This window comes from Culex pipiens, chromosome 1, assembly GCF_016801865.2.
Source record: "Culex pipiens pallens isolate TS chromosome 1, TS_CPP_V2, whole genome shotgun sequence".
In the NCBI taxonomy this organism is placed as follows: domain Eukaryota; kingdom Metazoa; phylum Arthropoda; class Insecta; order Diptera; family Culicidae; genus Culex; species Culex pipiens.
The window spans coordinates 71,638,686-71,665,876 of record NC_068937.1 but is presented as its reverse complement, the minus strand read 5'-3'; the positions used below and the strand labels follow the sequence as shown (position 1 = coordinate 71,665,876).

General features: G+C 39.8%; 2 protein-coding genes across 23 annotated transcripts in view; both read right to left on the bottom strand.

Annotated features, from left to right (window-relative positions):
* The window catches only part of LOC120429194 (armadillo-like helical domain-containing protein 3), a 186,123-nt gene extending 161,936 nt beyond the window's left edge, over nt 1–24,187 (bottom strand). For 17 of the 19 annotated variants that reach the window (XR_008212290.1, XR_008212293.1, XR_008212291.1 and 14 more), the window contains exon 1: nt 22,469–23,153. Coding sequence is in view for 11 of the 19 variants with exons in the window: in XM_052709049.1 (XP_052565009.1) it covers nt 22,469–23,092 (624 nt within the window). In the remaining 8 variants the exon portion in view is untranslated. The other 2 variants (XM_052709043.1, XM_052709046.1) reach the window with 2 other exon arrangements.
* Nucleotides 4,134–7,142, bottom strand: LOC128093162 (uncharacterized). 4 transcript variants are annotated; one of them, XR_008212284.1, is made up of 3 exons: nt 4,493–7,106; nt 4,350–4,436; nt 4,134–4,300 (listed from the first exon to the last, which is right to left on the bottom strand). XR_008212284.1 is itself a non-coding variant. In XM_052709024.1 (3 exons), the coding sequence occupies exon 3, from the start codon at nt 6,828–6,830 to the stop codon at nt 4,587–4,589; it is 2,244 nt and encodes a 747-aa protein (XP_052564984.1). In that variant the 5' UTR covers nt 6,831–6,921; nt 6,971–7,057; nt 7,114–7,142; the 3' UTR covers nt 4,134–4,586. The 4 variants fall into 4 exon arrangements, 1 of the variants encoding a protein (XP_052564984.1); XM_052709024.1 differs by adding an exon at nt 7,114–7,142 and having other exon boundaries at nt 4,134–6,921; nt 6,971–7,057; XR_008212282.1 differs by having other exon boundaries at nt 4,350–7,106.
* Nucleotides 24,188–27,191: the final 3,004 nt, after the last annotated feature.

The window sequence follows — 27,191 nt, the reverse complement described above, 5'->3', positions numbered from 1 at the left end:
ACTGTTTTTTCATGGTGGATTTTGTCATTGTGAAATCGATTATGTTATTATATTTGTTATAAGTTTCCATCATTCTATTCATGGGCCCGTGTTTAGCGTAGTCAGTTCTGTGGAAATGCAATGCGAAAGGCTCACGTGCTCTCAATACGCGTGTGGGTTCATAGAAATTTAATGTTTGTAACAACTCTGGAGAATTAATTCGGTTTGCAATAAGATCATTTACGAACGAGAGAGATGCGAATTCACGACGCTTTACAAGTGTTTCTAAGCTTATTAACATACAGCGTGCAATATACGAAGGAAGAGGAAACACTGTCCTCCCTAGTTTACGAAGAGCAAATAGTAAAAATTGTTTTTGCACTGATTCAATACGGGTTTCGTATGTTTTGATGTGTGGACTCAACACGACGCTACAATATTCAAGAATAGAGCGAACATAAGCTATGAACAATGTTTTCAATGTATAGGGGTCCTTAAAGTTATAACTGAATCGTTTTATGAAGTTGAGCATATTAGTTGCTTTGAATACCATCGTGTTGTAATGTTCGATGAAAGTCATTTTAGAATCAAGTATGACTCCTAAATCTCTAACATTTGAACAGGTTTCAACTATCTGGTTGTCTAGTTTTACGTTTATATTTGGCTTATTTATTTTTCTGCTGAACAAGATCGATGTACACTTTTTAATGTTAAGTTGTAAAAGGCTACGACAGCACCATTCAAAGAATATATTGATTTCGTTCTGGAATCTTGAAGCGTCAGTTTCGTCTTTAATTTTCATAAACAATTTCATGTCATCTGCGTAAATCGAAACGTTGATGTGCTTAAATATAAAGGATACATCATTTACGTAAAGAATAAAAAGTAATGGGCCTAAATGAGAGCCTTGAGGTACCCCGGAAGTAACATTGATGAGCCTAGATATGAGGCCATTAAATTTAACACATTGCGTGCGTTTTGTTAAGTAAGATTTAAGCCATGAAAGTAGATTAGAATCAACTCCGATTTTATCCAATTTGAAAAGAAGCATAGGAATGTCCACTCTGTCGAAGGCTTTGCTAAAGTCAGTATAGAGTGTCTGTACAGAGTTTTTGTTATCCATTTCATTCAATGTGTAGTTTACGAACGAGAGAAGATTAGTTGCGGTTGAGCGCCCTTTGAAAAATCCATGCTGTTTTTGTGTTATGTAGTCTTTTAATTGAGCAAACATTTTGTTGTTAACTATTGCCTCAAAGAGCTTGGGAATACATGAAATAAGAGCAATTCCACGGTAGTTTTTCACGTCAGATTTTTTACCGGATTTGAAAATTGGAACTAAATATGATTTCTTCCAAGCACTTGGGAATATTCCTGATTTTAATGATAGATTAAATAGCCAATAAAGCGGAGAAGCCAGTTCAGAGGCTACATTTTTTGCAAATTTTGGAGATATTCCATCTGGTCCGGTACTTTTTGAACTGTCAAGAGCAGGGGTGCATGGAGCGCGAACAAGAGCTGATTCGGCGACAATCATGGGTTGTAACAATCTGCGATCGTAACAACCTCTGACTGAAAGTTTATTTTTTATCTCGAGAGAGAAAACCTTCATGACTCTCTCGAGTCGTCTCTTGTAACAACCCGCGACTCAACATTTGCTGTCGCACAGAGAGCGCTACCGATTGCTTTTCCTAGCAATCACTGAAGGTGGAACCCAGTGAGCGCCGGGGTGGTCTTGTCGGCGCGAATTTCCTCATTGGTTACTGTGATTTGCGCGCCACGTGTTTTCTTTTTGCTTGCTTACGCAATGCAATTCTAGCAAGAGATTTGATGTTTCTTTTAAGAAATTGGTTTGCTTGTTTACAGGACATATAAAAAAACCTCACGATTTTTTTACAATATTCTTGAAAAAGGCGAGAAAAGATAACTTTTAAAACAGCACCAAAGAACGGATTCAGTGTACAGGGTGTATTTAATAGCACATGTTAGCCTTGCGGAAGCCTACAAACCTCGTCTCTTGTAACAATCATGGATTGTTACAAGTCGCGATTTTTGGAAATCGCTCTCCGCTCGCGATTCAAGATTCGTTGCGGTCCCAAATAAACAAACCCCTTGACGACGCGAATCGGGTGAGATCCACCCAGTGGATGATTGTGAACGATCGGTTTGGTGTGAGTTCCTTCTTGGTTACACAGCGGGACTAGCAACGCGTTGTTTTTTCTTGAGAACAGTGGCGCTTACTGTGTGTGTACATCTTCACTCATTGATCGCGCGAAGCGATTTTTTAGCGACCCTGGTCAAGAGCCGCCTGAATTTCATCTAAGGATAAGCTATCGACTGTTATTTCGTTATTCGCTTGGGGTATAAAGGAAAAGTAGCTTCGGTCGCGATCGTTTTCATCAAAAGAGGTGTATACGCTTTCAAAAAAGTTTGCGAATAATTCACAAATTTCTGCACTGTTTTTGCCAATTTTATTGTCGAGAGACATATTTGACGGAAAATTACTACTTTTTAATTTTGATTTGACAAAATTGAAAAACTGCTTGGAATCACTCTTGATTTCCGATTCTACCTTTCTATGATACTTTTCAAATTCAAATTGGATGGTGACTTCTAACTGACTGCATATTTGTAGATACTCATCAAGTTTTTGGCTATTGCTTTTGTAAGCTTTGTGAGCTTTTTGTTTTCTATTTTTAAGGTTTTTAACCTCTCTTGTAAACCAAGGCGGGTGTTTGTCAATTGTGCGTCTTTTTCTTCGTATTGGGACGCTTTCATCGAGGATGTCGTATATAATGCTATAGAAAGTGTTAACTGCTAGCTCGATGTTCGTTTCTTTCTCTAGTAATGCTTTCCAATCAACTTCTAATAGTCTACGTTTGATTAAGGGATAATTGGCATTATTGTAATCAGGAATTTCTTCGTAATCTGAACCATCTGGTCTGTTATTAGCCTTATGCACGAAAAGTGAAAATTCAATTGCTGTGTGATGAGCTTCATTTTTCCAAAGTGGATTATTTGCTTCAGTCACACAGAAGTCTTCAGTCATATTAGTAAAAAGAAGATCAAGAAAGCGATTATTTTGATTTTTAACATGATTAATTTGATTTAGGCCGAGAGAGTACATTTTATCAAAAATTAATTGTAATCTATCACTTTCCCCTAAGATGGGAATAAGAATAGACTCGTTTTCTGCGTCAACCATGAAGTCGACAGCACCGAGATTGAAATCGCCATACAAATGTATTTTGGATTCGGGATCTAGACTGGAGATAATTTATTCAGCGTTCCTGAAGAAATTTTCATATGAGCTGAGTGGCGATAACGGGGGGAAATACACAGATGCAAAGATGTGAGTCTCTTTTGCAATCTGAGCTTTGACCCATACGTGTTCAAAATGTGCAAAAACGTCAGAATCAAGTTTTTCTGAGTCAAAATCGGTTTTAATGGCGACTAAAACGCCGCCTCCTGACTTTTTCCCGGATGATAACAGATTTCTATCATTCCTGAATACATTAAAGTTGCTAGAGAAAACCTCTTCGCTTAAAATACTAGCGTCCCAACTGGTCTCCGTGCCAAGAATAGCAGTATAAAGGCATCCACTGATAGCTTGATTAATAGTGTCGATTTTTGCGGCACTTTTCATTCTATTGAAGTTTTGACAGTAAGTCAAAATTTCAATTAAATTATTAGACGCAGTGGTTGGACTTGTCAAAATTAAATTATCGCTAGCTTCACATGAAGGCGTCATTAGTTCATAAAATTTCCTGTTTTCGAAAAAGAGCTACGTTGCGCTGGCCGGAGCATCCAGCTAGGTGTTTCACTGTATACCTGTGCGCTTCTATGTATTAGCTGAGCTTGGGTGGGCTGTTGATGAAGTTGTGGTTGCTGTTGTGCCGGTGGGTGTTGCTGGTGAAATTGTGGTTGCTGTTGTTGGTGGGACTGGGCTTGTAGTTGTTGCTGTAGATTTTGATGATGTTGTTGATGGGGTTGTGGTTGATGTTGTTGATGTTGCTGTTGCTGTTGTTGCTGGAGGGGGTGGGCTTGTTGCGGCTGCTGTAGGTGTTGAAATGTGTGTTGTTGGTGTTGCTGTAGAGATGGTTGCTGAAGTTGTTGATGTTGCTGTTGCTGTTGTTGGTCTTGATAGGGTTGCTGGAGTTGATGAAGTTGTTGCTGTTGTTGGGATTGATGTTGATGCTGCTGGGGTTGGTGTTGACGTTGCTGGGACTGTTGTTGTTGATGCTGGATATGCTGTTTGTTGGGGAGGATATTGAAGTTCCGTTGAGCGAAAACACCGTTTATTTGATGTTCATATTGCTAAAAGCTAAATTCCTTTATTACTATAAATTCCAATTTAAATGTAAACAACTTACATTAGTCTTCAAATCTGCTTATCCTTCTCCAACCAATGTCAGCAGATTAAACTCGTACTTGACCGATTATGGCCTGACGTAGCGCTCCTAAATTCAATTCAATATTTAGGACATAGTTTTACAATTCATTCTAAGTATCTTACTTACAAATTGATTGTTTAATATAGTGAATATCTTTAAACAATCGCTCCTACATCGTGCCTACCACTTTTTCTCATGCAACCCACACATCGTCAATCACCGATCAATCGACCCAAACCTTTTGACATTTACTGCCGACCTGTCCAATGTGACGTTTCGGGCACCCGCGGCGGCGCCTTGTAGGAACGACCAAGGCAACGCTGCGCTGCAACCTGGCCATAGGGAACCGGTGGTAGACGCCGTAACATTCCCCGACCCGTACCATCGGTGGAACCTTCTATCACTGATTGTACTCACGACTACATTTGTAGGCCTTTCCACCGGTTGCTGCTTCCTTCCGCCCACACCTTGAAGTCCTGCCAAGTTCAGCTGCTCATCTTCTCGGGTTCCCAGCTCATTGTTCCTCTCGATGCCCAATTTCAGTTTAGTCTTCCGTCCCATAAGGCTCGCTACTAGTAGACGACGAACCCCGACCCGTATGAAAATCGGTGTTCGTTCTCCTGGATCGACGTGGTAATGATGTACTCTGCGTTGAGACTTGACCAGCACCCGGCGCAACGCAGTTCGATAGATGTTTCGAGCGATCCGTTTGGTTGACTGCCGAAGCCGGTCCACCACAAGCCTTACCGACGTCACCTCTCGACTCAATGCATCCATTCCGGTAGCCCAAAAAAGTATCAAGTTCAGGGTCTGGTGCCAAGTGACGTCCACTACTAATCTTCGTCCGCTGTCGTACGACACAGAAGGTGATCGTCCATGTGTTCTTAAAACTGGTTCCGTATTACACGTGCTCAGCGTCATCCCATCGTAGAAAGCACTGTTGACGTCGACCCTCTGTCGCCCCAACTGGTTCAGCATACTGCTCACTCTCCTTCCGTGTCGAGTCTCCGTCGCTGTGATTTGTCCTGGACGACGTTCTCGCACTACCGTTGAAGATAAGCGTAGGATGACTTGCAGCACGGCTTGTTTCTTCATACCAGACCACCGAAACCGGAAATAATCTAATCCTCCGGTGACTTCCGCTTTCATCCCAGCTTTCCCGTCCTCCAGTGCCTTGTATGCTATTATCTGGTGTTCGGTGGCTGTTAGGATTTCGGGCAAGCGACTGTCCTCTCGGTTCTGGCGTTGTCGATTCATATGCTGGACACTCCTTTCTTGCACCGACTCGCGTTCCTTCAGACTGGCCAACTGTAAACACGACGAGTGGCAGGTCCTCGGAGTATCGTAGGTGAAGACCGCTGAGAAGAGTAAGCACGACTGTGCTTGGATAGCCACTTCCTCTTCAGACGTCTTCAGCGCCTTCTCCTGAGAGTGCGCCCTATCGAAACTCGCCTCGTCCTCGAAACCCGGTGATTGTTGTTGTAGCCACGTCTGGTTTGGAGAATCGTACGAGTTGCTGTCAGGAGTTGTACTGCTGTATGACTCCATCTCAAGACAACGTAATGCTGTCTCGTCCCGTTTCCTCACATGTGAAATTTGTGACGAAAACACGGTCTTCTTGTTAGGTGTCTTCGTCATCGCTATTCGCTGACCGCTAAGTTCCTGGTCAGCTGTCGACGACGACGACGATGGTCCGCCGCTCGGTTTGGGCAATGTACTACCCGGGTGGGTTGGATGTTCCCCTGATGGATATGATGTTGATCCATTCGAAGAAAGCAGCATCTCTGGAGATCGCGCAGTTGTACTCGAACCCGTATTCACCGGGCCAACACACGATTGACTTGGCAAAGCTGCTTCACCCTGGCGAATTGTCTCGAATTTGGGACATTTCGTTTCTCGCAACGGAGATATGAGTACTGCATCTTTGCGATTGTTTATTTCCAACGCCCTACCCGGAGAAACACGTTCACCAACTGTTGGCCTGCTGCCGTCCTGTTTGGCGCCTGCCCCAGCCGTCGTCTTGGATAAACTCGCTTGATCAGCCTGCTCAACTATCCCCATTCGATCGAAATCCATTCTCGAACTTTGGCGCATCCGTTGCTGCTCTTGCCAACCATTCTCGTAGTTGTGCGTACTTAAATGCGACTTCCCACTGCATTCCTTGGTGCTTTCATTGATCAGCTCATCTCTTCGCATCCGGTAGAACTCCTTGCACCTCTTCTCTTCCAGTTGCAGCTGAAACATTGCGTTCTCGTGATTCCGTTCGAGTTCCTCGCGCTGTTTCAAAAACTCCAGCTGCTTGTCCGCGATGATCTGTTGTGCATCCAACTTCACCCGCTGCAGTTTGGACCGCAGGTCGTTGATTTTGCTCGATCTAGTCCTCGCTTTATCAATTGGTTCGCCAGCCTTTTCCGGCGACCATCCGCGACAGCGGGTCAGTTCGGAAGCACTTGTTGGCATAATGATGAAACAATCTTTTAGTTTGTTGGGGAGGATATTGAAGTTCCGTTGAGCGAAAACACCGTTTATTTGATGTTCATATTGCTAAAAGCTAAATTCCTTTATTACTATAAATTCCAATTTAAATGTAAACAACTTACATTAGTCTTCAAATCTGCTTATCCTTCTCCAACCAATGTCAGCAGATTAAACTCGTACTTGACCGATTATGGCCTGACGTAGCGCTCCTAAATTCAATTCAATATTTAGGACATAGTTTTACAATTCATTCTAAGTATCTTACTTACAAATTGATTGTTTAATATAGTGAATGGGTAATTCTCCGCCAACTCACACAGCAGTTGCCCCGACCCCTCTTCGATTTGCGTGAAACTTTGTCCTAAGGGGTAACTTTTGTCCCTGATCACGAATCCGAGGTCCGTTTTTTGATATCTCGTGACGGAGGGGCGGTACGACCCCTTCCATTTTTGAACATGCGAAAAAAGAGGTGTTTTTCAATAATTTGCAGCCTGAAACGGTGATGAGATAGAAATTTGGTGTCAAAGGGACTTTTATGTAAAATTAGACGCCCGATTTGATGGCGTACTCAGAATTCCGAAAAAACGTATTTTTCATCGAAAAAAACACTAAAAAAGTTTTAAAAATTCTCCCATTTTCCGTTACTCGACTGTAAAAAATTTTGGAACATGTCATTTTATGGGAAATTTAATGTACTTTTCGAATCTACATTGTCCCAGAAGGGTCATTTTTTCATTTAGAACAAAATTTTTCATTTTAAAATTTCGTGTTTTTTCTAACTTTGCAGGGTTATTTTTTAGAGTGTAACAATGTTCTACAAAGTTGTAGAGCAGACAATTACAAAATTTTTGATATATATACATAAGGGGTTTGCTTATAAACATCACAAGTTATCACGATTTTACGAAAAAAAGTTTTAAAAAAGTTGGTCGTCATCGATCATGGCCGTTCATGGTCACCCGCGACAGACACGGACGACGAAACAAAGAGAAACGCAAAAAGTAACTTTTTCAAAACTTTTTTTCGTAAAATCGCGATAACTTGTGATGTTTATAAGCAAACCCCTTATGTCTATATATCAAAATTTTTGTAATTGTCTGCTCTACAACTTTGTACAACATTGTTACACTCTAAAAAACAACCCTGCAAAGTTAGAAAAAACACGAAATTTTAAAATAAAAATTTTTGTTCTAAATGAAAAAATGACCCTTCTGGGACAATGTAGATTCGAAAAGTACATTAAATTTCCCATAAAATGACATGTTCCAAAATTTTTTACAGTCGAGTAACGGAAAATGGGAGAATTTTTAAAACTTTTTTAGTGTTTTTTTCGATGAAAAATACGTTTTTTCGGAATTCTGAGTACGCCATCAAATCGGGCGTCTAATTTTACATAAAAGTCCCTTTGACACCAAATTTCTATCTCATCACCGTTTCAGGCTGCAAATTATTGAAAAACACCTCTTTTTTCGCATGTTCAAAAATGGAAGGGGTCGTACCGCCCCTCCGTCACGAGATATCAAAAAACGGACCTCGAATTCGTGATCAGGGACAAAAGTTACCCCTTAGGACAAAGTTTCACGCAAATCGAAGAGGGGTCGGGGCAACTTTTCCCGATTTCGTGTGAGTTGGTAGAGAATTACCCGAATATCTTTAAACAATCGCTCCTACATCGTGCCTACCACTTTTTCTCATGCAACCCACACATCGTCAATCACCGATCAATCGACCCAAACCTTTTGACATTTACTGCCGACCTGTCCAATGTGACGTTTCGGGCACCCGCGGCGGCGCCTTGTAGGAACGACCAAGGCAACGCTGCGCTGCAACCTGGCCATAGGGAACCGGTGGTAGACGCCGTAACACTGTTGGTGTTGTTGTTGCTGGGATTGTTGTTGTTGATTATGTTGTTGGTGTTGTTGTTGCTGGGATTGTGGATGTTGTGGATTTTGTAATAAGTTGACTGGTTGTTTTACTAAGTGTTGTGCAAGCTGATTGTGGCACAGGCGGTGAAGCCGGTCGTTACGTTGTTCTAAGTGGAAATTGTTGTCAAAGAAGCTGTAATCGAGCTCGTAATCGATCTCATCGAGGTCGTCTGTCCCGGTGTAGCTGGAGCGCCTATGTTGCCGACGCCGTTTTCGCTGATTGGCTTTACGTCTCAATTTAGATTGCTCCTTTCGGCGTGCTGTTCGGATATCGTAGTCAGTCCAGTCAGCTTTCCATAGCCGTTTATTGCCGAGTGTGCGCCATCCAGAATTGTCTTTAAGATTGGGACTACCTGAAGCTGAGCTAGATGCTAACTCATCAGCGAGAGTTTCGTGATGAGCCTCGGTTTGCTCAGTACCAGCCGGGAGATTGGCTGAGATTGCCTTAATCTCCTCGAGGATTTCATTGACAACAGGACCAGGGTCACGCCCAGACAAAAAAATCAACTCCGTGTTGATATTCTTAAGTCTTTCACCGATCATGCTCTGACTCTCACCAATTTGCTGAGTGACGGAGGTCAGTGCGTCGATTTTGACCAACGTACTGGCGTTGTCCGCTGGTGCTACGTCATCTAAAATTGACGAAACTTTTTTGCATACGTTTAATGTAGAGTCGTCGTCGTTATCCAGTCTGTTGAGTTGCTGCTGCATTTCGCCAAGGAGGGTGGAAATGCCCTCATATTCATCTTGAACAACTTCGATTTTGTTGTCCATTTGCTTGAAGGCATTGCAAGCCTTAAAGTTAGCATCAATCAGAGCTTTGATATCGCAAGTCAGCTTTTGCTGTTGCAGGAGAACGGCGCGAGTTGTGACTTCAACCGAAATAATTATTATAATTATTAATCTTCAAACTGCAGAAAATTGGAATTCAACCGAATCTTTTGGAAAGGCTTAAGTCATATTTGACTAAGCGCGAACCAATTGTTCGCTTCCAAAATGTACTATTGGAATCAATTTACGTCACCTCTGGGGTTCCGCAAGGATCCCATTTAGGACCTCTTCTTTTCATCTTGTATGTAAACGACATTTCCTTCATTCTTAAAAAAATTAACGTACCTTTATATGCAGACGACATGACATTGTATATGGAAATAGGAAATGCCAATGACAGTAATGTATTCCAAAACGAAATTAATCTTTTCTACACATGGTGTGGTAAAAGCTAGGGGGTGCCACTTCAGGTTTTCGAAGCGGATTTGGATCCGCTCCAGAACTTTGGGACTCGCTCTCTCTATTTAGCCGAATCTGTCTAGTTTCATTCAGAGTGTTGGTTATGACATTTCGTTTGGTTTGTTTATGTTTTGGAAAAACGTGTGGTGGTAGCGGATCTGAATTGAACAGTGCCGAGCGGAATGGATTCAAACGGTGACGCGATCGATAGTTCTCTGGACCACCCCTGTGGTTCCAGACCGAGTCGGGCGGAGAAGAATACACCTAGTTGTCAGTGTCATCCACTTGCGAACTGTCAGTGAGAGCCGCCTTCATTTTTTGTTACTGTTCTTATTTGGTTTGAGCCGAGGTTTGAGCAGTATTGTATTCGAAGGAAAATAAATTAAAAAAAGTATTTTAATTTGTAAATGTATTTTTGGACGTAGACCGTTCATTAAATGCAAAAGAGGCCAAAAATATGTAATAAACGTTTATTTGTTTTTTGCTAATTTTTATTAAAATTCAGTTTAAAATATGTTTTCATAAGATATATTTCCTTATGACCATAAATCAAACAATGTTATGTCATACATACATGTGCTTAAACTAAGACTTATTAAGTTGGTAGTAGTAGTAGTCAATGTGTTAAAATATATAAATCGTTCCTTCAGTAGAACCAAAGCTTTGAGGGAAGTGACGCAAATTCTCTGGGCGAAAATGCGAACAAAGAGGGGAAAAACGGCGAGCTGGAGGTTAACACGGATAGATAGGAAGCGGAACCGTTTTCGTAAGCCACCGTTTTTCAAAAAAAATCACTCTGCAAAACCGGCATCTCGGAAGAATGATCACGTCACAGCGAATTCACTTAACTTCCTCCACAGCTCGGGTTTTGCATTTTATTGCAACCAGAATTGAAAAGATGGAAAACAAAGTTCGGCAGTTCCTCCGCTGTCGGGCGCGGTTCCGGATTAAAAACAGAAGGATCGCTCTCGACAAGCAGGAAGCAGCAAAGAAAATACTAACTCCCTCCCCCACGCCTGTGGAGTCACGAAGGGACAAGGCAAGGCGGTACTCTACAGTTCGGCTGAGCTGAGGAGGATCTTCAACGAGTTCAGCATCCAGTTGAAACTCAGCAATACCCACTCAGATCGGTTTCATGTTGCTGTCATTTGTTTGAAAAAATATTATCATTATTTTTTATGTAACTTTCATGATTCCCGGTCCTAACCTGGTCTCAGCACGGAAGAGGACCTAAAAAAATATGTTATGAATAAAAAAAAAATTGGCAGAGAAAGTTGCATCACATGAGTCATGCACGATCTTGAGCACTGTTTTGAAATGTGCTGCAAGAAAATTTGAATTGTCAAGAAAGGCAGATGACGACTGACTGGGAATTTATATGGGAAGAGAAATTATCTTGCACAAAAAACAAAAACAACAACAAGAAAATGAATAAGAATAAGAAGTCCTCTTCGCTTCTCCCTCCCAGGTTCCAGAGTGGTCGCGAGAAAACCTGGGAGAAGGAGGGTGGTAAGTTTGGCACGCCGTGGCCGGTGGGGGAAATCACAAATGTTGTGAAGTGGTGTCTTTTGGCTAGGGGAGGACCGGTGGTGTTTGTGGTTGGCCAAGACAGATCTCATTCCTTTTATTTACCGTAGATCCTGAATTCTGAATTTGTTGGAGAGACAAGCTAGGGGGACATCAGTGGCGTGAATTCACCAACATCTACCAACCGAAGACGGTTCCGCAGTATTTACTGTACGAGAAGGTCACATCCAGTTTGGCCAGGACAAGACTGTTTCGCTGCACACGTGTACGCTTTAAACCATTGCGCGCACTGAAAGGCCAACGAAAACTAATCAAGGCTGGGAGGCAGCAAAGAAACGGCCGACCGGCTCGATACGCCACCACCTCCTGCGCCGGCCCCGTGCACATGCAGTGACACCGGAAGTGCTAACAACTCAAACAAATATCGCAAACGGATGGCCCCCAAAGACGACTTGGACAGCAAGAAAGACGAGGAGCAGTGGCTGCTGGAGTCAGATTCATCTAGAAGTGACCTGAGTACGTATCGGAACAAATCTTTTATCTTTGCAGGATCGTTATCTATTTCGAGGACGATCGGTCGGTACCAACCGGCGCGATCTCTAGGTGGACGGTAAATGCGCAGTGGTCAAGTTTGGAACTGGAAATTACGAAGCACCCGGAGGATCCTACCCCGTTGTCTACTGGCCACCGGAGTACGACGCGGCTAGCGGCGACGAAGACATTACGAGTGGCCTAAACGCCTAAATCCGTCAACGAGACATACAGTACCGACCGAATCGTCGTGCAAATTTGTGCAAAATCGCTCTGCAAATCGTGTGAAAGTCCCGTTGTACAGCCGTCTCTGAACCAACTTCTGAGCACGAAAAAAGCCGAAAGACAAAAATCGTTCATGTTTGCACACGGCGTCTTTTTCAGGGGGGTAGTATTTTTTTGAGAAATAGCAAGAAAACTGTCATATACATATGAAAGTGTGGAACATCCCCGTTCATTTGCGGGGCGAACGAAAATCTTTGGTCGGGAAAAATCAAAGTTATCCTCATTTGAAGTTTTTGAACTTTTTTCCTATGGGGTCAAATTTCGTCTATTTCAATTTAGTATTGTTATAAGTCTACATGGGCATGATTTATGGTTCAGATCATATGATTTCTTATGGACCCAAAACTGGCAGCGCTAGTCTGAGAGAATGATGGTCTCGAGTCGAGAGAATAGTGGTACCATTCACGGACGCAGAGAACACAGCTCGAGATGGGCGATAGAACTATTCTCTCGAGGTTCATTTGCAAAAAAAGTTCATCCGTCAAACAAAAAACCAAAAGTGTCGACAACGGGAATCGAACCAGTGACCTTTGACAAACCAATCCAATGAGTTGGTACCATTATTCTATCGATTTTGGCACTGAGCCCTCAATAAATTTTGAGAGAACGATTATCTCGACTCTGAATTTTGGGTGTGGGAAATGATGCAAGGAACATTTTTCCTGAAGCACGCAAAGTGATTGAAAATAAGGGAAAAAAGTTATAAAGGTTTTGTTGGAATTTTGGGAGATTTTCTGATAAAATTGCACACCTCTTTCCCAAAAACCGCAATGTTTTTGATATTCAGATCATTATTTTGATTAATTCTTTTTTGAAAAATGTTTCTGGGCCCATTGAGTATATAAATCACTACAGAAAAGTGTAATTGGTTGGGTTTATGCTCAACTGTAAGCCACTTTTATGAATTTTGGATTTCAACCGAATCAACATATTTTTGTTTGTTTTTGTTATAAAATGTACCGTTTCCATTAGATTTTCACATTTGTATTAGTCTTATTAAACCTCACAAGAGATCTCGTACTTATATTGAGGTCAGGTGATAATATTGTAAATCAAAATCAAATCAAACCATCCACATTAACGACCCCAGGTCTTTTGTGGTCTCTATTGCAAGTTTCTGCTCGAACCTAGGAGTCCGAAGGCTTGAATGGGGAGAGCACCCAAACCTCTTTCTACTCCAAGGAACCTTCTACCCCAGTGTTTGAACAGACGACCTTTGGATTGCGGGTCCAACCGCCGCCAGCGATTCCACCGGAGTAGGCTTGGTTTGGTGTGTTGTTTGTACTTATGGCATAGAGACGACTCCTACACCTGGAATAACTTAACGGCCTAACAATAACCAAGGCCGGGACCGACGTTTTACTTCCTCATACGATGGAAGGTTGGAGCAGATGGGAATCGAACCCAGAATCATCCGCTTACAAAGCGGACAGCGTAACCATTCGGCCACGCACTGCCACTGTGATCAATTATTTGTGTGTTTTTTAGCAAAATAATGTAATTGTTGTATTGTTCGTTGTTTCAAATTTGGATGCCAGACTTGTTTAGTATGTTAAGCTCAATTATTTGAGATTAAATTAATATATTTACATACATTTAAACTTTTTAATGATTTTTACGCAATATTTATGTTATTACCAATAATTGCAAGTTCAACTCTGTAGTTTCAATACAAATAATATAGCCCAAATGGAAATACAAATTAACAAAAGGCATAGAAATAGAAACCCTGTGATTGTATTTACACTGCATGTCTCAATTAGATACAAAACATATCATGTGGACCATGTACTCACAAAAAAAGTGAAAATTTAATGTAAACGGTACATTTTATAACCAAAACACACAAAAATATGTTGATTCGGTGAAATCCAAAATTCATAAATGTGACATACAGCTGAGCTTAAACCCAACCAATTACACTTTTCTGTAGTGATTTATATACTCAATGGGTCCAGAAACATTTCTCAAAAAAGAATTCATCGAAATAATGATCTGAATATCAAAAACATTGTGGTTTTTGGGAAAGGGGTGCAATTTTATCAGAAAATTTCCCAAATTTTCAATAAAACCTTTATAACTTTTTTCCCTTATTTTCAATCACTTTGCGTGCTTCAGGAAAAATGTTCCTTGCATCATTTCCCATAAGAAATCATATGATCTGAACCATAAATCATGCCCATGTAGACTTCTAAATTGAAATAGACGAAATTTGGCCCCATAGGAAAAAAGTTCAAAAACTTCAAATGAGGATAACTTGGATTTTTCCCGACCAAAGATTTTCGTTCGCCCCGCAAATGAACGGGGATGTTCCACACTTTCATATGTATATGACAGTTTTCTTGCTATTTCTCAAAAAATACTACCCCTCTGAAAAAGACGCCGTGAGAATCTAATTAAGCCACAAAATAATCTGTCATTCACCTTCCGAACCAGGGATGACATCCGATAAAAATACTTTTGTGTTTTTCATATAAAAAACCGTTAGTTTTTGATTTTTGTATTTGTTAAAAAAGCCAATTTTAAAAATTGAGCTTCGTCATGCACACGGGATACATCTTTAGAGTCTTCACCTCAAATTTCAGCCAATTTTGTCCATCCCATCTCGAGATATCGTGGCACCCGTAAATCAACTCGGGGTTTAGGGAAGAACGCCACCAAGGCAGAGAGAAGGGAAATGAGAGGGTACACTGGAAATTTATTTTTGACCCCGTAACGCGGTACACGCGGTACACGTCTCAGCAGTCTAGAAAAAAAATCGGGGTGCTCAATTTTCGTTCAGTGGCGAGTTGAGGCGTTACGTTTTTAACTGACATTTCTCGCTGTCATTTTTTTTCAAAGAATTAAAAATGTCAAAACATTCAACTCGATAGCAGCAGCGCGTGGGGGTTTAATTGTTGCAACAATCTCTGTCGCCGGTGTGGTCCACTTGCTTGGAGATTGGGCGCGTCCTATACGGACTGGCACGCATGTCCGATCACGGCCAGATGCTTTCCAGCTGGGATGGCGGGAACGATTTAGTTCGTGCTTTACTGGAGCAGCCTTACGGACACGATGCTATGCTGCTTCTGTTTATCAGCGGAGGGACGCCGACGCAGGTTACGCTGCCGGTCAATTCGAGACCACTTGTGATGACCTGCTTCTGCTGCTTCCGGGCGGACTCTCAGGCACACCACGAGACCGTACAGCTATACTTAGATAAAACGCCTTCGTTAGCTGTCCGTATTTGAATTGATATGGAATTGGTATCATTCGATACAACTTTCGAATGGTTGACATTTCTGTCATCTTTCTCCAAAATCAATTGCGCAAATTGCTAACAACATTTGCTAGGTGGCCAATGGAAAACTTGGCAACTCGGTAACTCCGTAACGTGACTTCTGTGCTGCTTCAAATCAAATCTCAACTGATTTATTTTACTTTTTATTGCCATTTTTTTTATTAAGAGTATTACAATGAACTTTATGTTCATGAAATTCTTCAATTAAATCACGGTGTCGCTTTTGGTGATGTTCTGGAGCAGTTGCCGCACGATTACGCGCACCTTGTCTTTGCGTTCGAGCTCGCGCAAAACTATGATGTGGGTGGGCGTTAAGAGCAAGTTTTTGGCCACTTGAAGGAACGAATAGGCCGGTCCTTTAAGGTAGCCTGAATCGAGACAAGGTCGTCGAAATTTTCCATTTTGGAAGTGGGCTGCTGGGCTGCGGGTTGTTGAGGTGCATCAGAGCTGGCCAAGGGAAGATACTCGTAGTCCTGGTCTTCACCGGTGCTGAAGACCAGCGTGACGTTTTGGTAGCGTTTGTCGTGCGGGAGACGTACTTCTCCAGGACAGTGCGGTCGTCGCACTGTCCAATGCACAAATCAAGAGCGCCCGGGTTTCCTCCATTGATTTGTGAATCTCACTTTTTTTCTGCAAAAATAAAATTTTAATTATACCTAATTTATTTTGAAAATTCAATGATTTGCTTACCAGAATTTGTCCCGGGACGGTGAGTGGGTTTGTTTATTTTCAACTGTCACTGGGAAAATTTTGGAGATTGCTGTGATCAAAAAAATCGGCACCTTTAATTTTCATAACGCCTGAAAAAAGTAACGCCTTATCAAAGGCGTTACGGTTGTACCTTTGACTGGTACCATGAATTTGGTAGAAATTTGTTCCGAATCCGCGCTCTATTTTGAATACTCTTTGACCAAGGTTTGACAGCCAGCTTTGCGCATGGCAAAATTTTGCGCTTAAATCGTCTCTTACTCAGTTTAATCATGAAATATCTTCATGGAACTTTCAGAAGTGATAAATAATCATCTTTTGAGTGGATTTAAAAAATATTCTGTAATATAAAATTTTGTGATTTTCTACATGTATGTAACCCCTTAAATTGAAAGTTTGCAAAATTAAGTTTAGATAAGTTTTATATAGAATTTTCAGAGTTATATAAAGTTTTATACTAAGTAATTAGTAAACTTTATATTCAATCCAAATATTTTTTTTAATCAGTCAAGGATGCCTATTTGGAGTTGGGAGACAGGATTTATGGTGATTTGTCAAACAATAAATTTATTTATGTTAATTTTTCGGAAGGTATACAAACTTTTTTTGCACCTTTTTTGATTTTCGTAATAGTATTTGTTATATGACCGATTCTTAGCGAAGCTACACCAAAATGTCACATTTTCAATGTGATTTTTAATATGAAAAAAATCATTTTTATTAGGATGCAATAATTGCAATGTGCTTTAAATGCGTTTTCTTACCTTAAAAGCCAAGAATATTGACCAAATGTGGTCTGCAAGCCATTGAACGGGAGAGGATTTTTTTCATAAATCTGCTCCTTTCGTTGTCCCGTCACGAAAAGAAATGGCTGGCAAAAACTCAAATTTCAACCAATTCTTTCAGTTCAAGGAGCAAAAGATTTTAATTTGTGATAATGTGTAGAAGAGCAAAAGTTTTTAAAAATCAAACTGGCAAAACTGTAGCGATTTTTGTAGTGTGCCTTTTAAAAGTCCAGTTTTACGATGTTGTCCCGTCATGCTACATAATTATTTCAGGGAAGGCACAGATACTATATGGTTCATTCTGCTTGATATTTCTTTGTAGGAAAATCAATTATCTTTCCAAATATGTAATAACATTGGGGGGTTTCTTCTTTTATTTTGCCACTACAGCCAAAATGCTGAAAAAAAACTTGGGATTTTTTTAAAAAGGAGCCGAAGAATCGGTCATATAACTTTTTAGAGAAAACATCTTTTCATGAGCTTTTTGTAGCAAAATGTTCGGCATGAGTTTCTGAGCAAAACGTAGTACCGTAAACCGGGGTGACTTTGATAGGATTTCAACTTGTTTTTAGAATATTTTCCAACAGGTAAGGGTTTTCTCAAGATTCTTATTTTTAAAACATGTACTGGGGTAGGCCACACAAAGTCCAAGAACTATTTCGGAAAAAAGTTTTTTCAATAATGTTTAGAAAAATAGTTACGTTAAAAATTCTTAGTTTTAATTCCGGGGTGACTTTGATAGTCATAGTTTTTCTTGTTAAAATCATATTTAAGATGTTCAAACTTTATTTTTACGCTAAATGCACTATCACTAAAGTAGCTGATATAGTTTTTAAGAAAAAAAAATCAATGTTTATATTTAGTTAACTAAGGGTATAAGCTTTTTAGCAAACTACATATAAATTTTAGGTAAAATTGTTAAAAAGTCGGCATTTTGCCTGAAATTTGTTTAAACTAGTTTTGTTTATAAAATAATCGTTTTTTATTACATTTTATACTGAATTCGAAGCACGAATCACAAGTTTTCACATTTTACATGAAATTTGTTCAACTGAAATTGCCTATAAATTTGGAGATTTTTTTTAAATTGTGTTTCAAAAACACATATTATTTATTATTTACAAACTTTTTTGACCTTCTCCTAGTGGAAAATTGTCCAAAGAATCCGAAAATTCATTCTGTTTTTCGATCAAAAATCATGTTCATTGAGAAAATCATGACACTTTGAGAAGTTTAAAATAATGACTTTCATCAACATTTTCTAAACTATAGTTAACTAACTTTTTAAACTTGTCAAAATTTTATGAAAAGTTCTTCTTGAGGTACTTTGAACACTTCTCTACCACGGTCAGTATGTTTCTAAATCATTCCTTGCGTAATTTAATTGTACTCTTCATTCTGCGGTAAAATCGCAAACCTATCAAAGTCACCCCGGCTATCAAAGTCACCCCGTTTTACGGTACTAGGTTTATGTCAACATTAAATTGTTTTGTATTCATCACAACATGTGCATAGTGCCCAAGGGGTGTAAATACTTTTTTTACATACTGTATGGTCCAAATCCGGGCTTACTCGGGGCTACCCCCTGAAATCATTTGGTTTACCACGGGAACCCCTCCTTATAAGCCCTTCGAGTTTGTATGGGAAAATCGTTAAAATGTATGGAGAAAAGAAACTGTTTCAGGTTTTTACCTGTGGAAAGCGCAATAACTATCCAATTTTTACCAATTAATTTTTTTTTTATTTCTCACTCCACAGCAAAGCTGGGAACATTCACCTACCTCTATGTTTATTTTGAGGTGAGGCTCGGACGGCTTGCACAATGCAGTGAGATATATATCTCTGTTAAGGATGTGCATCTTCAACAATTACAGATAATTATTTATATACTAATATTATGTTGTTCGGTGAACAATAAGTGACGATAAGGATGATCGTCGGTGGGCGGGCGATGTGCGTTGAGCGGTGGGCGGCGGGCGTGGGCGAAGGGCGGCGGGCGGCGGGCTTGAGCGGTGGGCGGCGAGCGGTAGGCGGCGGGCGGTGGGCGGCGGGCGGTTGGCGGTTGTGGCATGGCGGAGAGAAAGCAGTTTTTGGGTGGTTAGTGGCAGATATTATTGCAGATATTGCTCGATTTTTTGCTTTAGGTGTGACTTCAGTTGACATTTGAAGGTTATTTGGGAGGGGGATTGTTTGATGAAATCAGGTAGTTTGTTGTACTGATAGCAACCAGAATAACTAAGACACCTTTTCCCGAATTCTGTATGCGGCAAAGTGGTTCTTAGGTCTCCAGTCTGTCGCGTTATCCGTGCATGCTCCACACGGACTGGGTTGAAGTTATGATACGTTGTAGGGTTGTGCATTATGTTATACATGTGAACGTAGATTTGGAACATGTGAAGAGCTCTTATGGTAAGAAATGAGTGATTCACATCGTTGTACAGCGAGCGTCTCGGATATAAAGCAGGTTTCCTCAGAATCGTTCTAATGCATCGATTTTGCAGCGTTTGTAGTTCCCTCAGGTTAACCTTGTTGGCAGTACCCCAATTGATGACCAAGTACTGCAGACGAGAATGAATCAGCGAGGCGTAGAGGCTTTTCAACCAGCGAAAAGGTACAAACGACGAAATTTTACGTAGAACTCCACATGCAGGTGCAATCTTTTTCTTCAGTTGGTCGATGTGAGGCTTCCAATTAAGCGTCTCATCAAGTACCAGTCCTAAGTACTTGAAGCTCGAGACTTTTTTGATCTCAGTGGTGTTGATGGCAACAGCAGGCAGCTCTGGAACAGTCCGTTGCGGTGAATGGAAGATCATGAACACCGTTTTGGAGAGATTCAGGAACAAGAGGTTACACGTGAAGTATTCGTTGATGGTTTGTAGATCAGCTTGCATCATTTGGGTGATATGTACGGCGTCCTTGTGACTGTAGGTGATCACTGTGTCATCAGCAAAGAGGCGTACTTTCCCAAACAGTTGAACACGGGATAGATCATTAATGAAAATGATGAACAGTAACGGTCCCAGTACACTTCCTTGAGGTACTCCAGTGTCGATAATTGCTGAATCTCCATTGATTCCGTTTGAGTTCACAAACTGCATCCGGTTGGAGAGATAGGATCTAAGAAGACTTAGAGCAGCCCCGCGAATACCGTAACGCTCCAGTTTTTGTAACAGCAAACCATGGTTAATGACATCGAACGCCTTCTTTAACCCTCTACTGCCCAAATTTTTTTTTCGAAAATATTTATTTTTCCCGTGTTCAGGAGGTCATTTTGAGCAACTTTTGTTCTACGAAAAACTTTACTTCTCTTGTTTTATGTTTTTCTTGTTTCATTTTTAGTATTTTAATTTGCATTTATCTTGTTTAGTTTATGTTTGTTTTTGGTAGTATTTGGCCTACTCTACCATCTAATATAATTACATTTCGCCTATCTAATTTTTTCATGTTTTTACAGTCACTTTTTCAATTTTTTGCATGTTTTTCACATTTTCTGCCATAGAATCGCACCATCATCATTTAAATTGCAAAAAAAATCGTAGAGGCATAGTCTGGGACACTACAAAAAATACTGCATACTTCTTTTTACTGAAAATATAGGAAATGTTAGTAAAAAACATCGCCAAAGTTGACCCCTAAAAAAATGACATTTTTAAAAACATTGGCAAAGTCACATAAAACAAGTTAAACTTCCAACCCTGAAATTTTCTAAAATTTTAAGAGTTCTTCTTTCCAATGCTTTTTAAATATCAAAAATCGGTTGGAAAATTGATTTTTGGCGATTTTTTAGATCGAAGCCCGTCTAAAGGCGGGGTTAGGTTGTAGAGGGTTAAGTCTAGAAACAGACTTCCAGTGAATCGCTTGCCATCCAGATCCTGATAGATGTCATCCAGTAGCTCAGAAGTAGCAGTGCGGGTGCTGCTCCCACGTCGGAATCCATACTGGTTTTTGTACAGCAGCTCGAGCGAGTTCAAGAATTGAATTGGAATAACTTTTCCGAAGACAAGGGCTTAGAGGGAGAGGTTCCCGTGGTCAGAATGAGCTCAAATTTTAAGAGCGAGTCCACGAACAGGGCATACCCCCTTGTATGGGACGTCGTTTGGACCTCACCAATCTGCCTGAAATTTTCAGGGTTTGTTTGTACATATGAAACTAGCATCTGTCCAAAATATGAGCACTCTAGGTCAACGGGAAGTGGGGCAAATCGGGACACAATGTTTAAAGTTAAAAAACGTAAAAAATCTTAAAAAGGCTATAACTTAGGCAAAATTCAATTTAATTTCAAAATTCAAAATGCATCTGAAAGGGCTTAAAAAATGCAACAAAATGCAGGGTAGAGCATCCCAATTGGTTAAATCTAAAGGGAGTTATTGGAATTTTAGTGAACAAATAGCATAATTTTAAAACTCAAATAAAAAAGTGTTCCATCCAGATATCAACTCGGTTCGACAATTTCACAATAGAAACATACACGAAAATGTTTATTTTGATCCATTTTGACCCTTTAAAAAATGAAAGTAATAAAAATTAAGAAGCTGCTTTTTTCTGGTGTCATCTAGTATCCTTGGAAACGAACTTGATTTTCAATAAATGTGAATCGAAGATTTTTTAAACTTTCATTTTTTAAAGGGTTAAAATGGATGAAAATAAACATTTTTATGCATGTTTCTATTGTGAAATTGTCTCAGGAACACGAATATGATAAAATTATCACCAGAAAATGGGATCTAAGGGGTCCCCCGAGCAAAAATTTACAACCAAAAATTTCACTAAAAGTAAAAGTGTCTATTTAATATGTTAAACTGCCTTACCCAAAGCGTTCTCAGTCTCAGATGGTAGTCCCAGATGTCCCCTACAAGCTGCAGGTCGAGCCGAGTTGATATCTGGATGGAACACTTTTTTATTTGAGTTTTAAAATTATGCTATTTTTTCACTAAAATGCCAATAACTCCCTTTAGATTTAACCAATTGGGATGTTCTACCCTGCATTTCGTTGCATTTTTTAAGCCCTTTCAGATGCATTTTGAATTTTGAAATTAAATTGAGTTTTGCCTAAGTTATAGCCTTTTTAAGATTTTTTACGTTTTTAACTTTAAACATTGTGTCCCGATTTGCCCCACTTCCCGTTGACCCAGAGTGCTCATATTTTGGCCAGATGCTAGTTTCATATGTACAAACAACCCCTGAAAATTTCAGGCAGATTGGTGAGGTCGATGCGAGATGGGTATGCTTTGCTCGTGGACTCGCTCTTAAATTTAGCCTAGTAATGGGTTAACCTTTGATTTTAAGGAGTAGCCCCGATGAAGCCCGGATTTGGACCATCCTAATACACAAATATGTTATTATACTCACCAAAAGAGTCAGAAGTATCACAATATCATTACCATATTTAAGTCTTTGGGTGGGATCACTAAGAATTTTCTTCAGTGGCTCAAATAAGTTGTTTGCGGCCATTATGTATTCCATTATTTTGTTGCGGCCGCAAGAATTCGTAATAAGAATAGGCAACAGGAATTTTATGCAATAGAAAGAAGACTCGTCACTCTCAGAAAGCAGAACTTTTATTTTGTCTATAAGGCTTTTTATTTCATCTTCAGCCTCTGCAACGACATATTCCAAGTAATTTTCCGATGTTTCTTGTGTAACCGAATATTTTCTGCACAAAGCAAATGTCAAACTACTCAATGTGATCAATGAGTTATTTACTCTTTTAGGATTGTCGGAGTCAAGCATTTCAATGCATTTTTTTACCACAAGTATTATGTTGGGTTTTGCAGCACACATCTTTAAGTCATCTAGTTGTTGAATTTCCGTGTCTAGAATTTCAAGACTTGGCGGAGTAATCAGGAACAACTCGTTCCAAAAGTTATTGTACCCTCGAACGACGTCTTCACCACGAAATAAGGACTCAAAAATATATACAATTTTTTCTTTTGGTTGTTTGGTTCCAGAACCAGACCGTTTACGTGTCGACATTCCGAAATTTATGTTTAATGTTTTGAAAATAGAGTAATCTGCGTGCGAATGTGTTGCGTGTACGTACCAGGAGGTTGCTGTGTCCTGTCCCTCGCTTAAACCAGACCAAAATCCATGATAAAGCTGTCAGACCAAAGAGTAAAAAGTAAACAATCTTGGTTTTTGACGAAGGTGCACACAAATCAAGAAAAGAAAATTTTAAAAAGATGGATGGATTTCAATATGCGCCAGAAAATTATTAAATAGTGCGGCGTCCTACACCGACAAATAAATAAGCAGTTAAGAGCCTTATTGGTCCTCTTTAATTTTGAACCTCTTGAAATTATTTATGCGGATATTTAATATTCCTCGATCAATCATTCCCTTGGTACGTACACGAAAAAAAAAGTGAGGTTAAATTTTGTCAGCAAGCAAAATCAAATGGTGTGCTAGTGTCAAGGTATGTAGATTAGTAAGGTAAGGCGGGTTTTCCAGCTGTCAAAATAGTTACACGCAGAAAAATAAGGCATATTTGAATCAACAAAACTTTATGTTGATTTGAATATCATGATTTTTGTTGAATCAACGCTAAACGTCAAAGCAGATTTTTCAAAACAACAAAAGACTTTTTTGGAATTGAGATAATCAAGGTTTGTTTGGGTGTATCCCATTTGGCATAAAGCCATTTGGCATAATGCCGTTTGGCATAACGCCGTTTGGCATAATGCCGTTTGGCATAATGGACGTTTGGCATAACGGTCATTTGGCATAATGACCATTTGGCATAATGGTCATTTGGCATAATGTTGTTAAAATTTCAAAATAAAGTCTAATATTGAAATTGCTTTAAGAAGACCACATTAGGTTGTGATAACTGCCGGCGAAAGCTGATTTTTTCATTCCTTAAGAATTTTCTTTTTCTGATTTAAAAACTGCTGGCTATGAGTGCCCAGAACTTGAAACGTTTGTTCAAAACGTTGCTCCACGTGCTGAGCTATTTTAAGACATTGAGCCCTAGATTGAGTCAAATATGTTCGACATTTATGGAGCCAAGAATTGAACTTTTCTTCGGACTGGTCACTCGGAGTTACTCTGTGGTTAATATTTCCTCTAAAGAAAGGGACACTATCTAGGCCTGCCATAACTACACAGAAAAAAGTTGAATTTTGGAAGTTTGAAAATTTGGTTGGTTGAATATTACCTCTTTTTTGAGTAATCAAAATCAAACCATCCACATTAACGACCCCCGGGTCTTTTGTGGTCTCTATTGCAAGTTTCTGCTCGAACCTAGGAGTCCGAAGGCTTGAATGGGGAGGGCACCCAAACCTCTTTCTACTCCAAGGAACCTTCCACCCCAGTGTTTGAACTGACGACCTTTGGATTGCGAGTCCAACCGCCGCCAGCGATTCCACCGGAGTAGGCTTGGTTTGGTGTGTTGTTTGTACTTATGGCATGGAGACGACTCCTACACCTAACAACCAAGGCCGGGACCGACATTTTACTTCCTCATCCGATGGAAGGTTGGAGCAGATGGGAATCGAACCCAGAATCATCCGCTTACAAAGCGGACAGCGTAACCATTCGGCCACGCACTGCACCCAAGTAATGAGTAATATTACCTAAAAAAAAATTAAAAATGTGAACCTGATGAATATTCACCAATTTCTTATGTAAAATTAATCTTTTTTTTTTTTTGACACAAAATCTGTCACCATTTCCTGATGAATATTACCATCATTTATTTTCTGTGTGCTAAAAAAAGTTGAATTTTCCTTCTAAAACTGAATTTTCTTCATTAAACAGAGGAAAATGCGCTTCAGCTGTGGTCACAACTTGAGCGAGTTTTCCCTTCTTTTTAAAAATATTCACCCATATCAGCAGTCAAGAGAGTTTTCCCTTCTTTAAAGAAGGGAAAATTCAACTCATGTTAGTAGTTATCTCAAATCAAAGAAAGTTTTCACTTCTTTAAAGAAAGATAAATTCAACTTGTGTCAGCAGTTATCACAAGTCAAGAAAATTTTCCCTACAGAAAGGGAGAGAAAATTAAAAAATATAGGGATAATTTAACTTGTGTTAGTAGTTATCACAAGTAAAGAGAATTTTCCATTATTTAAAGAAGGAAAAAAACTCACTGACTTGTGATGACTACTGACACAAGTTGAATTTTCCTTCTTTAAATTAAGGAAAATTCTCTTTACTTGTGATAACTACTAACACGAGTTGAATTATCCCTATATGTTTGAATTTTCTCTCCAATCAAGAAGGGAAAATTCTCTTGACTTGTGATAACTGCTGACACAAGTTGAATTTACCTTTCTTTAAAGAAGTGAAAACTTTCTTTGACTTGAGATTGCTACTAACATGCGTTGAAATTTCCCTTCCTTAAAGAAGGGAAAACTCTATGACTGCTGATATAGGTGAATATTGTTAAAGGAAGGAAAAACTCGCTTGAGTTGTGACCACCGCTGAAGCGCATTATCCCCTTTTTAATGAAGAAAATTCAACTTTAGAAGGAAAATTCAACTTTTATCAGCAGTTGTCACAAGTCTAGAAAGTGTCCCTTTCTTTAAAGGAAATATAAACCTTGAGTCAGCAGTTGAGAGTTCAGAAAAAATGACCCTCAGCTTTTTTGGGTTAGATCCAAAGCTGAAGACGGTGAATTAATATGTTTCTACGTATATGACAAAGTGGAATGCTTTAAATTTCAAATAGAAATCTCACTTTTGTGTATATTTGAATGGAAATAGCGCCACTTGCTGATAAAATATTCAATTAATATTCACCCTGTAATATGAATAAGTATATGTTGGTATGATGTAACAAAATGAGTGAATTTTGCGTACATTTCAGGGCATGATCCCCTGGATGCACTAAGCCCGTATCCCAAATATGAGCTTGATTGATTGTGACAGGACCTGGCGCTTTGACTTTGAAATTTAAATGGGATTTAAACCCGTATAATCGGTGCGTTTTGGTTTTGAGTCCCTTAATGATTTTTGAATTTTGCATCAACCTCACGAGCTCATAGTTCGTGTTCCAGGGCACAACCCAGGAACAACCAGGGAACCGAAGAGTGTGAAAAGATTCGCCAAATATTAAGAATGTTACAGAATTTATAACACCACCGCTGAAAACTTCAACTTTTTCTTTAAGCTCTTCTGGCAGCACTTGCTGCTACTGCCGGAAAGATTGCGGCATGTAACCACCAACTGAGAATTTTGCTTGAGCCTCGACTCGATTCAGGCTCGATCTCGAACCAGATCGACTCGAGGCTCGAGCCAAAATTCTCAGTGGGCAAGCAAGCTGCCAGAAGAGCTTGAAGAAAAAGTTGAAATTTCCAGCGGTGGTGTTATAAATTCTGTAACATTCAAAAAAGTGCATCGTTTTCTAAATGTGCAAGCTTTAAAATTTACTAAAAACTGCTGTCCTCATTCAAACTGTAGTACCGATTGATCCCAGTCTATTGAATTAAAATAATTTTGAAAAATTAATATCATTATGCCAAATGACCATTATGCCAAATGGCCATTATGCCAAATGACCGTTATGCCAAACGTCCATTATGCCAAACGGCATTATGCCAAACGGCGTTATGCCAAACGGCATTATGCCAAATGGCATTATGCCAAATGGGATACACCCCTACAAAACATTTTTCTGTGTGTAGTTAGCACGAAACCCGGATTTTATATGGAGATTTTCAGTAATGTGAAAATTCGACCATTTTCCGAACAAATTTCACCGGATTTTTTTCTGTGGGGTTGTTAAGCATGCTAAACTGAACCAAAATATGCTTTTAAAACATTTTTTTTTACAAAAAAATTAATTCAAATAAACGTGTTTTCCGGTTCAGTTTGGCATGCTTAACAACCCTACAGAAAAAAATCCGGTGCAATTTGCCCGGAAAATGGTTCACTTTTCTGCAAATCACCATATAAAATCCGGGTTTCGTGCTAACTATTTTGATAGCTGGGTTTTTTCGCCTCACCTTATCTAATGTACATAATAAGTGAATACAACCATATGGTACGTTCGTTTGAAGATCCGGTGCGGCACTGAGTGCCGCACTCGTCGGTGTCAGTTTTGGTTCAATCGAACGTCATTTGTCAGTGCGCGTGGA

Bases quoted from the DNA above. Each gene is read 5' to 3' on its own strand.
- LOC128093162 (XM_052709024.1), bottom strand. From the start codon at position 6,830: ATGCCAACAAGTGCTTCCGAACTGACCCGCTGTCGCGGATGGTCGCCG.